General features: G+C 35.2%; 1 protein-coding gene across 7 annotated transcripts in view; it reads right to left on the bottom strand.

Moving 5' to 3' along the window:
* Window positions 1-16,430: 16,430 nt before the first annotated feature.
* Window positions 16,431-16,988, bottom strand: part of Asah2 (N-acylsphingosine amidohydrolase 2) — an 85,391-nt gene continuing 84,833 nt past the window's right edge. For all 7 annotated transcript variants that reach the window (XM_033766629.1, XM_033766630.1, XM_010606285.3 and 4 more), the window contains one exon: window positions 16,431-16,826. In XM_033766629.1, coding sequence (XP_033622520.1) covers window positions 16,637-16,826 — 190 coding nt within the window. In that variant the 3' untranslated portion in view covers window positions 16,431-16,636. The remainder of the gene's footprint in view (window positions 16,827-16,988) is intronic.

Here is a 16,988-nt window from a genome sequence, read left to right on the forward strand (position 1 = left end):
AATGAGTATAACACTGATATTAATACTTGAAAAATATTGAAAACACACATGCAGAACACAACACAGACAAACACTACTTATGAAAACTGTTGTGCAAATCTTAAATATTAGAGGACATAATTTTAAAATAGGGTTTATTCAAGAGTGCAAGTATACCTCAATATTAAAAGATCTATTATACAGTATCTTATATTAAAAGACATGAGGACAAACTGTATAATCACCCCATAGATGTCAAGAAGATACTTGACAAAAAAAATGCCCATTCATGTTAAGAATACTCAGTAAAGGCTGATCCCAGAAAGCAACAGTGTGGAACAGAGCTGCATGGCTGCAGGCAGACCCAGCCAGAGTTCACCCCAAACCTAGCCTGTTGGGCACACAGGGGCAAGTCAAAGCCCTGCCTGAAAAAGTGTTGCACGGGTGTACAAGCCTCAGCCAGAGGCCTGACCTGATACCATTGGTAATTTCACAGAGGGCCTAGCCAGAATTCTAACCAGACACCAGGAACTGGGGTGCACAGCCCCCAGCCAAAGGCCCTCCCAGACAATAGCTACTTAGGGTCCCTAGCCAGAAGCACACCTAGATAACATCGCAAGTGTGCACATGCCCCAGACAACCCAGACAACAGATCAGCTCAGGAATCCAGAAGGCCACCATTCTGAACCCAGGAATTGGTGCACTGGTGAGCACTAGAGAAAAAACCACTCTGTGATTTTTTGAGAATTGAAGACCACTGGGTAAGCAAAAAGTTGACTCAACAAGGGAATAGCAGGCTGCATCTGTTGAAATGAGAAGACCCGTAAACAAGTCTCAAAACCAAACTTCCAGATCACCTAAGGCAACAGCAAAGGGAAATGAAATGGAACGACCTGATATTCAACTACCTAGACTCACTGAACTGGTAATCTTTGGATCTGGAAAAGATGAAATTAGAAATAATTTCTTAGAAAACAGCAGAGATTGTGCCTATATTGCAAGATATGATTAATAAATCTAGAGCACATACAAATTAAAAAAATAGAGGAGCTGAGGAACATGAAGGAACCCCAACATAGGAAACAATGAAATCCATAAAACCGATGCAAACCAATTTCCAGGAGATTAAAAACTCCATTGAAAGTTTATGTAGCAGAATGAGCCAATGTGAGGACAGAATTTCAGATAGGATTGCAATTAGTAACCAGGAAAAGAACAATTTCTTAAAAACAGTAAAGGACCATGAGAAATCTGTCCAGAAGCTTCTAGACTATGCAAAGAAGGATAACATAAGACCGATCAGAGTCAATGAAGAAACAGGAGAGAATGCAGACAACATAAAAAAAAATCTGTTCTCAGACGTAATGGCAGAAAACTTCCCAAGTAGAGGGGAAAAAATTGACATACAGATAATTGACACATATAGGACTGTAACTATCTATGATAAAAAATCTACACATAGGCATAAAATAGGTAACATTCCATAAACCCAACAAAAGGATAAAATTCTAGAAATAATTAGAGAAAAGAAACAAATCACATACAAAGGAAAGCCCATCAGAATCACAGCAGACCGCTCAACACAAACCCTCAAGACAAGAAGAGCTTGGAGTGAGGTATTTCAAGCCCTAAAGGAAAGCAAGCTCCAATCTAGATTGATGCACCCTGCAAAACTATCTTTCAAAATTGGTGGAGAAATAAGACACTTTCATGACAAAGAGCACCTGAGGAACTTCATAAATATCCAGAACTCCAAAAAGTTTTAAACAATATCCTAGGAAAAGAAAATGAGGATCACAATCCCAGGAAGCCCAGCAGAATGAATCCATCAGGCACAGCAAGAAATTGAATGCAAAGAGGGAGAATACAACAACAACAAAAAAATTCATGACAAAGATAAGTCAATACGTATCAGTTATAACCATCAATGTTAATGGTCTCAATTCACCAATCAAAAGAAATAGATTGACAGAATGGGTCAAGAAGCAAGATCCAACAATATGCTACATACAATAAACACACTTAATTCAAAAAGAAACTGATAGACTGAAAGTTAAGGGTAGAAAGCAATACTCCATGGGACAGAAACCCGTAAAAAAGCAGGAGTGGCTATCCTCTTTGCAGTTCAAGTGGATTTCAACCAACACTGATTAAGAAAGAAAAAGGACACTACATCCTTGAAAAGGGAGCAATCCAAAAGGAAGAGATGACAATCATAAATACATATGCACCAAACACTAGTGCACCAAACTATATCAAACAAATACTAACACACATGAAAAATAAAATAAGCACTTATACAACACCCCACTGTTACAAATAGGTCAACTAGACAAAAAATAAACAACAAAATACTAGAAGTCAAACTCTTGAACAAATGCACTTAATAGATGTTTACAGAATGTTCTGCTCCACAAAATCAGAATACACATTCTTTTCAGGGGCACATGGCTCCAAAATAGATCACATACTCCTTCATATAACATGTTTAAGTAAGTGAAAAGGGATTGAAGTTATCCCCTGTATATTATCAGACCATAGTGCAATGAAGTTGGAGACCAATATCAAAAGAAACCACAAGAATTTCAAAAACACATGGAAATTGAAAAACACACTTCTGAATAACCAATGGGTCACAGAGCAAATTAAAGAACCAATCAGACAGTTTCTACAACTAAATGAAAATGTCAGTACAACATACCAGAATCTATGGGACATAATGAAAGCAGTCTTATATCGGAAATTCATAGTAGTGAATACTCATATTAGGAAAACAGAGCAAGCTCATTTGAACAACCTGATGCTGAACCTCAAGCTTTTAGAAAAAGAAGAGCAGGACAAACCCAAAACTCATACAAGGGAGGAAATTATAAAGATCAGAGCAGAAATCAATGCAATCAAGACTAAGAAAGGAATACAAAAAGTCAGCGAAGCAAAGAGATGGTTCTTTGAAAGAATAATCAAAACTGACAAACCCTTATCAAAAAAAGGACAAAAAGGCCCTAATCCATGCAACTACAAATGAAAAGGGTGAAATTACAATGACCCACCAGGAATCCAGAGGATTATCAGGACCTACTTTGAGAACTTATAGTCCAATAAGATGGAAAACACAGAAGAAATAGACAGATTCTTAGATGGACGATTTACTAAAGTTTAACAAAGAAAACCTAAAAATTCTAAACAACCCAATATCAATTAATTAAATTAAAAATGTAATTAAAAACTTACCAAAGAAGAAAAGCCCAGATCCTGATGGCTTCACTGCTGAATTCTACAAGACATTTAGAGAGAAACTACTGCTACTACTGTTTAAACTCTAATGAAATTGAAAGGGAAGTAATACTCCCAATTTTATTCTTAGAAGCAAGCATCAACTTGATCCCCGAAGCAGAGAAAGACCCAACCAAAAAAGAGAACTATAGGCCAATCTCACTAATGAATTTAGACGCAAAAATCTTTAATAAGATACTGGTAAATAGAATGCAGAAGATCATCAATAGTATGATATACCCTGACCAAGAGGGATTTATTCCAGCAATTTAGGGATGGTTCAACATATGCAAATCAATAAATGTAATACACTATATTAATAGAGCTAAGGATAAAAACCATATGATCAACTCAATAGATTCAGAAAAAGCATTCAACAGAATCCAACACACATGCATGATAAAACCCTACAAAAAGTTAGAATGATAAAACCACCTATGAAAAACCAACAGCGAATATCATACTAAATAATCAAAAACCAAAAGCCTTCACAATAAAATCAGAAACAACACAAGGCTGTCCACTATCACCACTCCTGTTCAATACAGTTTTGGAAACATTAGCCACAGCAATTAGACAAGAGAAAGAAATACAAGGAATAAAGATAGGAAATGAAGAAGTCAGATTATCATTATTTGCAGATGACATGATACTCTATATAGAAGATCCCAAGAACTCCACCAAAAGTCTTCTAGACTTAATAACCAAATTTAGTAAAGTACCTGGGTACAAGGTCAACACACAAAAATTAGTAACTTTCCTGTACATGAACAACAGACTCCCTGAGAGAGAAATGGGGAAAACAATTCCTTTCACAATAGCACCCAACAAAATTGAAATACCTAGGAATCAATCTAATGAAAGAAATCAAAGACCTTTACTCTGAAAACTATAGCACTCTAAAAAAGAGATATTGAAGATTATTTCAGAAAATGGAAAGACATCCCTTGGTCCTGGGTAGGAAGAGTCAACATGGTGAAAATGGCCATACTTCCAAAACTGGTATAGAAAGCCATTCTAGGCCATAAAGACAATGTAGAGGGTATCACAATCCCCAACTTGAAGCTATACTATTGTGATTTAAATCAGCATGGTACTGGCAAAGAAACAGAGCTGAGGACCAGTAGAACAGATCAGAATATGCAGTAACAACTCCAGACACACTCAGCTACCTCATCTTTCACAAAGGAGCCAAACCCTCACTGGCAGAAAGATAGCCTCTATAATAAATGGTAATGAAAAAACTGGATTTCAACTTACCAAAGATTAAAACTAGACCTATATCTCTCACCATACACTAAACTAAAATCAAAATGGATTAAAGATCTAAATATTAGATCAGAAACACTAAACTGGCTAGAAGAGAGTTTAGGTAGAACTCTTAAAGACATTGGCAAAGGAAAAGATTTGATGAACAAAGCTTCAGTTGCATGTGACTTAGCACAAAAAATAAACAAGTGGAATCTCATCTTATTTAAAAGCTTCTTCATAGCAGGAGAAACCACCAACAAGCAAGAGACAACCCACAAAGTGGGAAAAAATTTTCACCAGCTGTTCCTCAGACACAGGTCTACTATCTAGAATATATAAAGAACTTCTAAAAATCCCAAATTTAAAGACCAAGTCCAAAAATGGGTATCTGAAATGAACAGACATTTCTCAAAGAAGTAGAAATAGCAAATAAGCATATGAAAAATCGTTCAACATCACTGGTCATTTAAGAGATGCAAATGAAAATAGTACTGAAATTCCACTTCACTCCAGAAAGAATGGCTACTTTAGTGAAATCAACCAATAACAAATGCTGGTGGGGATGTGGGGAAAAAGGAACCCTGCTCCACTGCCAGTGGGAGTGTAGACTGGTGCAACTGCTGTGGACATCAGTATGGGGAGACCTCAAAAAAAGAGGATTGGAAGTCCCATTTAACCCAGCTATTCCCCTGCTGAGTGTCTTTCCAGAAGAATTAAAAGAATCATACCACAGTGATATATGTGCACCCGTGTTCATAGCAGCACTGTTTGTAATAGCTAAAACTTGGAGTCAGCCCAAGTGCCCATCAAATGGAGACTGGATAAAGAAATTGTGGGATTTTAAAAATAAAATGGAGTACTACTCAGCCATAAATAATGAGAAACTATAGACATTTATAGCTAAGTGGATGCACATTGAGCCCATACTCATAAGTGAAATACATAGGACACATGTATAAATAGTTTCCCTGGTATGAGAAACTGAAATAGCTAAATAAGGACTAAAAGGTGTAGTAGATAATGTGAAATAGGAAGAAAATGTGCAAAGGGGAAATAGAGGGGTAGGGTAAAAAAAAGGGAATTAAATTAATATGAGAAAATGAAAATTTAATGAAATGAAAAATTGATATGAGAAAATGTAAATAGAAAGGGGTGGAGGGATTGAAGGGAGGGCAGGGGAATGGGGAAAAAAATAAGAACCAAGATAGATTACATAACGGTACAAATTTCCAATTACGAATGTCACTATATTGTATACCTAAAATCTAGCAATAAAATTTATTTTAAAAAAAGAATACTCAGTAAAATAAGAATTGGTGAGCCAGGGAGGTAGCTCAGTGGCACAGCACCTGCCAGGCAAGAGCAAGGCCCTGAGTTTAATATCTGGTACAAAAACAAAATAAAAGAATTGGTGAATAGACCCTTAATATTATGATTATGTATGCCTCAGCCATAGGCCAGTATAAAGAAACTTTGAAATGAGCTCATAATGGTATGTGTTTCCTATATTAACACTGTATTGAAGATTTTTACACAGAAAAGATAAAACACTTAGAAAGATGAAAAAGAACTAGAAATGGAGACATAAAACTATCACTATTTGCAAATGATACAAGATTTCAGAATCCACCAAAAAAAGTATACACTCTTCAGCAGTTTGACATAATAAGTAAATGTCTGGAAGATAATGGCCATCACTTTGAGCACCTCTTGTAATTATAGACACCAAAGGTAACTTGTATTAATCTCATGATGTCTCACTAAATTTAATATTAAAATATTTACCCAAGTTTTTCTTTTCCTGATGTATACATTTTTTGGTGGACTTTATATTTAGAAGGCTCACAATAATCAATGGAAACTATTATAAACCATAAGAAAATTAAGTAAAATAAAATAAATAGCGTATAATAAATCAATAGATTTTACATATACCAGCAATAACCTGTTAAAAGATATCATGAAAAAGAAAAAATAATAGCAACAGCTAGAAAAGCTAGCCATAAACCTAGCAAGAAATGTACAAAACTCATATGAAGAAAACCACAAAACACTACTAAAACAATCACCTAAATAAAAATTCTTGGCTAGAAGGACTCAACATCATAAAGATTTTTATTCTTCCCAAGTTTATTTATAAAAATACTGAATAACAATAAAATGCTCAACTTTTTTCAGAAGCTTAAATCAGTCAATTTTAGTTTATATAGATGAAAAATAAACCCAAATACCAGAAATACAATAAAAAGTAAAGCAATGAAATGAAAACACACCTAGCTGACAGTAAAAAAATACTATGTGTCTCTGTATTTTAAAATGTGCTGTTTTAGCCTAAAAAGGCTGAGAAATGGAGCAGAATATCTAGAATAGATATCAAGAGTAGGACATAATTTCTAGAAACAAACTGAAATGCATGCAGTATTCAATAAGGACAGAATCTCAAATCAGTGAAGAAAATACTACTTAAATGTTAGTATTAGACCAATTGAAGAGTCATTCAGAAAAAGATGGAATGACATATGATTCTGTAAGCACTAGAGAAAATATGAGTAAATCTCTTTATAACTTAAAAGAAGATAAAATTTTCTTTACTTTTTCTCAAAATCCAGGCTAAATACAATAGGTAATACATCACCAATAAAAATTAAAATTTTGCATAGAAAAAATGCTATAAGCAAAATCAAAAGACAAATGTCAAACTGGAAAAAATGTAGTAAATTCCAAACATTTATTTTTTACTCAGAAATCTTACAGCTCAGCTAGGACTATATCTCAGAGTTATATTGGCAAAATAAATACTAATGATTTGTAGTAGCAAAAGTCGGGAACAACAGAAATATTTAATGAGAGGACTGATTAATACACTATGTTGCAAGTACTAACTACAATAACAGGAACCTACAGAAAAAAATAAGAAAAATACCTGTGTGTGTGTGTGCACACGCATGTGTGTGCATGCATGTGTGTGTATTATACTGGGACTGATCACTGATCCTATGACCTTTCACTATTCTCTACTACTATGCTACTTCCGTGGCCCTTTTATTTATTCTTTTCATTTTGAGAAAGTCTTGCTAAGTTGCCCCAGCCAACCTTGAACTTGTGAAGCTCCTGCCTCAGCCTCTTGAGTAGCTGAGATTACATGCATATGACACCATGCCTGGCAGAAAAATATCTTTATACATCATGTATGACATAACGTGTTGGTCAACCACAGGCTACGTATATGATGATGGTGGTCCCAATAAGATCAAAATGGAGCTAAAAATTTGTATCTGTCATAATCTTCTAGCAAAATACATTTCTCATATTTGGGTGATGCTACAATAAGCAGACATGCTAGTTGTACAGCAGTAGAACACATACAATTACAGGTAGTACATAATACTCAGTAGTGATGATAAACAGCTGTGTTCCTGGTGTATGTATTTATTCTGCTATAAGTTTCATCGTTATCTCAGAGTGTACACCACTTACTAAAGAAGTTTAAAACAGTTTTCCAGTGGCAGCCTCACAGATCCCACCGTTCACCTCATCTCTCGATGTCGTTTTGTGTGTGTGCTTGATTTAACCTTGTGCTCACTGTGACCGAGATGAGCAGATAATTTTATACTTTATATATCCGTGCGTATGTTAAGTCATATGGCTTAGGTATATAATAGGTTTTACCATCTAAGATTGTGTACATACACACTATGACGGACCTTCAACAAGGTTACTTAATCCAAAACTAAATTAAGGTCTCTGATGATTGGAAGATTTCTTTTCAATAGAGTCTGTAAAAAGGTCTCTATTCAAAAAAGCATTTTCTGAAAGTATTCACCTATTTAAATGTAAAGTGAATTATCTACAGGAAGAAAAAAATTCACTTACTACATTTTGAAAAATGTTCATAAATATGGATACAACCATTTTCTGCCTTAATTTAAAACTAGGTCTACCAAATATTTTAGGTTCATCATGATTCCTTTCTGGCTTTACCTTTATATAAACATAAAGATGGACTATGCCCTGACATTTCCCCTATTTGTGGTAAAGTTTACATTTGCCTAATGTAGTAGAGCAACAAAAAACCAACACCATTAAATTGCACCCGAAAATAAACATACATGTTATATTTGTCATAATTCTATCTTCTTATAAATATATAATACATATTCACAGTCTTGCTCATAATCCATAAAAGATCAATTTCCAAAATCATGCAATGTTTATCATCTATAAAATTGTAGTTAGAACTGTATCCCAACTGATTTATTTGGCTTTTCATGATATGCAAATTTACTTCAAATTTTACTATGATTTTGGACAGTGAAAGATGACATTCACAGGTAACCAACGATATATGTGAGATCAGTTGCCCTAAAATAGCCATATGATCTAAGAAAGCAAAGGAAATACACAATTACTATATCCTCTACCTCTAAGACATGCAAGAATTTCTTTGGCAAGTGTGTAAATTTGAGGAAACTGGTCTATTTTCCAGTGTATTAGTTTGCTAGTACAAAGTGCCACAAATTATTGATTTAAATAAGCTACCATTTCTCAGCTACCTGGCTGCCATGATGAGAGCAGCTTTCCTCCACACCCATCCACCCTGCCCTTTCTGCCTTGGAGCCAGCTGACCATGCAATGAAAACCTGAGTCAAAACGAATCACTCCTCCTTTTACTTGTGGGTGTTGGGTATTGTGTCTCAGCAATAAGGAAAGTAACTAACGGTTACAGTGAAAAATGAGATAGAAGTTAGTTTTACCTTCATTTAGTCATCTGAGATTAAGAATTCAATGATTTGACAACTCAAAACTATTAGTAACCCAAGCATCTTCTATAGCATAATCTTCAACATGAAACTTTCATTTCTGGGCTCAAAGAGCTGTTCAAGCATTTTCTACCATGTTCATTTCACATTTATCAGTTAGGAAATTCAGATAGTGGAGTGTATGCCTGTACCGTTTGAGAGAACTAGTGAGAAGTAAAACACATCACTTCTCTCACCCCAGTGAACACAACTTAACTAAATGGCTGTATCCAGCTTTCAGATGAAAATTTGGGCTGTAGGTAGGCTTGGAATGCAGTCCTTTTCCCATGAATGATTAAAACTATCCCCATAGAGCAATGGCAGACATGTGTCCTCTAATAGTCCCTCCTACACCCGATCTCTACTACATTTCCAAATTAGAATATTAACTCAATTCTTTGCAAACTCCTTCCACTCTTATGAAATTCCTTGCTTTCAAGTTCTAAAGGTGTAATCCAATCAAGATTTCTTGAAGTTTCTCTGCAATATTTGATATAATTGGCTTTCTTGGAATTCTTCCTTCCCACCTTTCTAAATATCCTGTTTTCCTTTCTTCTTAATAATAATGTTTCCTGGTACATGTTCTTCATCTTCCAAAAAGCAGATGTCTCTGAAAATCCAGTCATCCCAGTCTCTTTTTCTTCTCCTTATATAAGTTTCATGCAGCCACCCCTTTCTGGTCTATTCCTAAAGCCATTGTTCTGGTTCTCGTCCCAGCTTCTGTTACTGCTCAATTTAGATGACTCTACTGTTCTCTTCCCATTCTTATTCTTCCTATTCTAGAACAAGAAATGTTAAAGCACAATTTTTAAAAAGGTTATGGAAAGCATAGTGTCATTGGGACCAGTCATGATTCAGTTCTCAATAGAATTTTGTTTTACTTACAATTTCCAAATACTTCTATGCATTATCTCACATATCAACTAACTCAATTAACAGCTAAGTAAATTAAGTGCTTATATACAACCCACACTGCACCAACATCTTTGTCTAATTTTAATCCCACATCTAAAAAGGTAAATATGATTATCAGTTATTGTTCTCTTTTTCAACATTAAAAAATGGAGATGAAGTAACTGTGGCATTATAAAATTAATTTATTTATTGTCTAACAAATATGATGGAACTAAGAATTGAGCTAGTTAATTTCCAGAATACATTGTCTTAACCATTAACCCCATAGAAATCAAAGAAGGCCCTTCATACTATCACCATTTCATATTCCAAAGAGGTTGAGTAACATTCTTAGGATAATGACCATAATTCAATATAAAGATGACCAGATTCTAAAACCCATATTTTTCTTCTATTTTATACCCACTTACATCCTATGGTTCCAAGATACCCCTCAGTCAATCCTTGTGAGATTATTTTGTATTTTTGAATGATTGAAGATAAGAAAAACTGATAAAAGTTTGGCAATGAGTCAACACAATACCATCACAGTTTTGCAAAGGCATCCAAAGTGTACACTCTCCTCATGATGGCAACATCAACTTTATAGAATCAAAGATGCTAATTTCTTGAAGTAGCACATGAGAATGTCTTTCTCTACAGTACCATTCCAAGCCACTGGCCATGTAGGGGATGTCATACATCCCTGTTGGACTTCGTTCTAAGCTTTCAATTTCAAGGATATTAAATTCTCAAATCCAGTTAGCTTCCCCAGTCTGGAGTAAAAGGTGAATCTGTTATATTAAATAAAGTAAGTATAATAAAATAGAGACTATGCCAAGTAAATGTGTCCAAATTCCTGGTCCAGGCAGTGGGTTGGTAGGTCTCCTCTTCTCTTCTAGCCAGTATTGAGCCAATATCCCCAGGCTTCTACTTTACTCATTAACCTAGATCCTGGGTCTCTAATAACTTGGCATTGTGAGTTTATGTGGAAAGCTCAGTTTTCTAAGTATTTTAAAAGGTAGGCTAGAACTCTGCACCTCATTTCAAATGAGAAAGTGATCTTCACTGGCTGTACTTGCCACCTTCCAATAGTGGGTATAAAAATGCAACAAGAAATCATAGATTTGGAAACATGATATAGACAGAAGAAAATGAAGTCTTTATATAAATTAAGTTTAAAGAGGTAGGATTCTAATCTATGGGATTCCAGTATCAATGGAAACTGAGAATCAAAATCAGTTTCCTTGGTTATAAAAGATATGGTGAATTAATAAAACAAAGAACAAACACATTCAAGGACATTTATACTATAGGTGGACAATCTTAAGGGGGGAAATGCTAATATCAATATAAAACAGTATTTCTACTTATAAATGCAAATTTTATGCTATATCTGACCACTCTTCCTTCGTATTGCATAGACTTGAGAAACTACTTGATATGCCCTCTACTTGGAACCACCTACTTATCCTGTACACATGCATGAACACACATAAACAAACACACATAAATATGATATTTCTTATCTTCTAGCTAATTTCTGCCAATATTTTAGGTCTTAATATACATGTCATTTCTTCATAAAAACTACTGTCACTTCCCCAAAACCAACTCTGAGACTCTGAACTACTCTAGCAATATGGTTCACTCTGTCTGTACAGTAATTTCCTGTTTATCTGTTTGCTTTGCACATTAAACTCTAAGTTGTGCCAGTTGCCATGAACTAGCTGTGATTTCATCAGTGTTTATCTTAGGGCTTAGCATAATGGCAGCCACAAAGTGTATAAGTTCTCAATATAAACATGTTTAAGGAATGCATACATTTTGCAATATAGGTGCAATTCCCTTTTATCATCATGGTTCAAAAGTATGTTCATTTCTAAAATATATTTCCTAGGGTAATTAGTTCCAGTTATTTCAAAGAGAAATTAAGTTAGGTATGCAGATATTATCATATACCTATTGTGGTAAAACACAGTGCTGATACAGATGAAGTGTGCAGTCATGTAGCAGCTTCAAGATCTGGTACCTGATCCTCAGTGTCCACTATCCCCAACTGTGGAAGCATGTTGTAAATGGGAGAGTCTACGAGGATGTGCCCCTGAGTGATATGTGGAAGAGATCCTCCTGTTGACCCCAACGGATTAAGTAATAAACCTCAAAGGTTGCAGCACAACTAATCTATCTTGATTAACACACTTTGTAACATCTACTTACCCCATCTCTTCCTTCTTTCACTCAGAATTTGTTTCCCTTCTACAGAAGTAGAAAAAGACAAATGTTCTCTTTCCAAGCCTCCCTTGCAGCTAAGACTTGCCATGTGACATATTTCTGGACAAAGAAATGAAAAAGAAGTTTTACTTGTGCTTCTATTAAATATTCCCATCTTCCAAAAAGAGGCTCTGCAAAGAACTTTCCTCCCCTATTTTTCTCCTGCATGCATGCAACTGTATGGAGCTATCTTCCAACTGAGGCCAAAGAACTAAAGACAGTATCTTAAGAAAAATGTGACATCACCAAATTTAACACCTCAAGACCTGCTATTATGTAAGACTACAAGTATCTGTACTGTTTGGACCACTGTTGAACTGGAATATTTTGTGACATATTTAAATACATCCCAACTAATTGTGTGAGGAATATGTGAGCTTCCCACTCAAGCATCACATCAGCCTGAACTTCCAAAACCAAGGATAAGCCATCAAGTCATGTTAGATACCTGAGAATGACAGCATCATTTGGAAGCACTAAAGAAAATAGATCATCTAGTGATGAAATTCTTTGGCTGAAGATAAAAACTGTGTGCTAAATTTAGAAAATGACAGTGTTCTTGCTTACACAGGAAAAGAAGCAAAGAGGGTAGATTTGAAAAGGATACTCACAAGTAAATTCATTCATTTTTTCTTTTTCAGAACTAGGTCACAAAAAAATTTTATAATTATCTACCCTACCGGGAAACTCACTTGCCAAAATAGTACCCAAAATGTCAGCCACATTTGTTTTACCAGCAGTAGATTTTCAGAGGTTAGGAAAGAATTGATGAGGAAGCATCTCCTCTATGGGTGAGTGGTTTTTTTACAGAAGTTATTTATTTGTATCACTCTCAAATCTTATTTACATGTAATTTACTAGCTGTTTTAATCCACTTTAAAAATAGTATTCATTTATATGACCTCTCATTAGAAAATACTTTCCCAAGTATAATTCTTAAATTATTAAATATTCTATTGAATATTGGCAATTTTACAGAGCACGCATCAAAAGAGATAGACCTGTAAGAGAAATCATTCAAAGCTTTTTGAAGAAGTAATAGCATTCTGCAAACCAGGCAGGGTGCAACAAATAGTATAACACACTTTGACATGAGAAACAAACTCTCCAAAGAAACTCTCCCATCACCCCACTCCACGATGTGCACATTCTCTATCATTTTTAGGAATTTCCTCTACCTGATTTGACTCAGGAGGGTCATTCCCAACAGGAGCAACAGGCATAGACTGGATCTATGTTTTCAGGTCAAATCAGACACTTGATGAAGTTATTTTATGCTTGGGTGAATAACTATGGTATCTTTAATGCAGGGATTTGGTTTTCTTTTTATATACTGAAAAAGGAGAACTGCATGGGCTGGAAGAAATGACAGCACATGAAAAAATACGTTTCTTTGGGTTATTTGAGACCAAAATTTTAGGTCTGCAGGAGGCTGAGGGAAAGAAGCTCTCTAGGAAATACAATGAACCCCTGAGTGTGGATGGATGCCCCTGAGCAACCAAGAATCACAGGTAGACTTCCTGAGGAGAGAGTCAATGGAGGGAAAGGAGGTGACAGAAATCATTCACTGGGTTGGGTGTGACTCAGTGCCTAACATGGATGATGTCATGGGTTCAATCCCCATAACCACACACAAAAAAGTGAAAGCCATTCATAAATTCTTCTGAGTAGTGAGAAACCCTTTTTAAAACCCTAATATAATTGGTTATGATTTAGGGGGAGGGGGAGTTGAAGTCAACTGATTGCAGAAACATTTGCTCTTTTAGGCCCCTAAGCTTTTATAACAAAGAGAGTGATGTTATTAGGAAAAATAATCACAACCCTTGGAAATTCTGATTAGTGCATTCTTCAGTAGATAACTTCCAAAGAAACACTGTGGAATAGTGATTTTCCAAAGAGTATCTCAGGTACATTCTAATTCATTTTTAAATGTAAGCCATACATAAGTGAACATTAGCATTATCATATTAATATCATGATTATTTTCAAAACTTACAGTTTATTTTTGAGATCAAGGTTAATTTTCACCTAAAATGCAGAAGCGTTTACATTAATGTGAGGTGAACGGAGCAGGGAATTGAAAAAGAATTAGGATATGTTATGTACATGTACAACTCCCCATGGGGAATTTAACCATGGCAAACATGTACCGATAAAAATTAAAAATTTTAAAAAGTATAACTTAGGGTTTGGAAACTTACTTTGTACTTTGGGAGTTCCTACTTAGATTATTTCCAATTACTACTTTCAAACAACAGGCATTATATTACCATATCTAATTCACAGGGACATTAGGCTATGTAATTCATAATGTCCCAAATAACTTTGATAGCGGTATTTACCAAATTGCCTGGAAACTTTTCCTCCAAAATTACAGTATCCAACACAGAATATGCATAACATGTGATTTCAAGATTAGTGAATGTTTCTCCAGAATTTATATGAGATGATAAAAATATGGTAAATGTTTAAATTTTAAGATTTATTTCAGTAGATGACACACTGCCGTTAATGCCTTTCAAATACTCCCCTTTTCTTGAAACACGTTATCCCATTTATTCCTGCCACTTTCTGAAGCAGTTCTAGAAGCCCTCTTTTGTGTCTTTTCAAAGTGCGATTAAAAATACAGTGAATGCTGGTACCAAGTGCAATCAGACAGAAAGACTGGCTTGTGAAAACATTACAGTATATCCTTATCCACCTTATCCACCAGGTCTGGTAATGTTTGACTGCTGGGTCCTCCTTAAAGTCTAATTGATCATGAAAAACATTTTGAATTGATTCAAGAAATCTAGGCAACCATGACAGTGCACCTAAAGTTACTCATGAAAAAAAGATTTCCAAAATTACTTCAGAAAGTTGCAAGAATGATGGAATAAGTGTGTTCAAATCAGGAGGGTGTATTTTGAGGGGGACTAAATGCAATGCATCTTTTACTGTAATATTTTAAATTTAAAATCACCATATTTTTCTATCACATCCCATATATTAAACTAAAATCTTCTCTCCTTCAAAATATTCACCTTTTTACATATATTCAACTCAAATGTGATCTCACTAAAGATCAAGCCCAGGCACTAGTTCAGTGCTGGCCATTTAAGTGTCCAGCACATATTGAGTAGGTCCATGCACATGTGAATGAGTGGTAATAAACGAACTTATGAATGAACTCTGAGCCTCCCCTTGAGGACTGCTTTCCATTCAGTGACCCTCATTTTAACATCTACATGAATGGCAAAGCTTTGTGGTTTGGGGTGAATTTGATTGGCAAAAACAGTCAAAATCATTTAGAGTAAATCTTGAGAATAAGATCTACAAGCTACTAGAATAAGGACACTTAGGGAAATACAAGGCATGATCAAACTATCTCATGTCTGACTTCTCATAATTGGCAATTCCAGAAATAATTTGAGCATCAACTCTACCAGGCATACCAAATCCAGAGTGACTACTTAGAAGGGCTATGCTTATTTGAATGCAGGAAAAAATGACATGCTAATTTTCTGTTTCTCTCATTAGGGTTCTACATTTATAATAAAGGTATATAATATTTTTAAATGCAATGGGGGAAAGTGCTGTAAGTTTATTTGAATCTGAAATCCACAAAACCTGATTTTTCCAGTCTGTAAAATACAAGATCAATCTAGACAATTTCTATACACTTTTCCAGGGCTAACATTCTATAATTCTATAAATAAAAAGGCTAAACAATGCTCACATATTTTTGAACATTCTCAACAACATTTCAGAGGTTTCATCTTGAAGAGAACTGTCCCTTAAACAATCACAAGGCCTCAAAGGAAATCATGCTTTAGGCTGTAGACCACAAAGTGCATGGCTACTGGAGTATGACACACACACACACACACACACACACACACACACACACACACACACACATTCCCCTTTCCCTATCCCTCCCCCTCTAAGTCTCCCTTCCTCCTTCTTCCTCTCTCTGTTTCTGTTTCTCACCTTTACACACCCACACACACACACACACACACACACACACACAAACACACACACGACTCTGTCCCAGCAGTAAACTATCTGTCCCCAAAACAGGGATAATTACAAAAGTCCAAATGGTGATTCACAGTTATGTGAAACCAGTTTCATAATGCACACAGAGTAAAGATGATTTTTAAGTATCTCTCAACTTTTCACTAAGTAGTTACAACTTCAAAAGCAGAGGAAGTGCCTTCAAATGAAAGTATAACTGCAGACTTCAGAATTTCCTGCTTCCGATTATGTCCAAAATATCTTATTCTGTAGATTCCAGCCTGGGCAGTGTCTGGAATATGCCACTGAATTGTTGCATTGCTCCAACCAAAGGCTCCCTTGTGCCAATAAAACCTGTTGGTAGAAAGAAAACAAATAAGAAAAATACAATTTTAGTCTTAAAAATGTGTGAACATTCAACGAATATTCAAGGAGTGTCTGCAACAAACAAGATACTACTCTAGCCACTGAGGATATAGCAATGAACAAAATATAAATAACTATTTCTTAAAAGAG

This window comes from Fukomys damarensis, unplaced genomic scaffold (genome assembly GCF_012274545.1).
Source record: "Fukomys damarensis isolate Sample0158 unplaced genomic scaffold, DMR_v1.0_HiC HiC_scaffold_20, whole genome shotgun sequence".
NCBI classification, from domain to species: domain Eukaryota; kingdom Metazoa; phylum Chordata; class Mammalia; order Rodentia; family Bathyergidae; genus Fukomys; species Fukomys damarensis.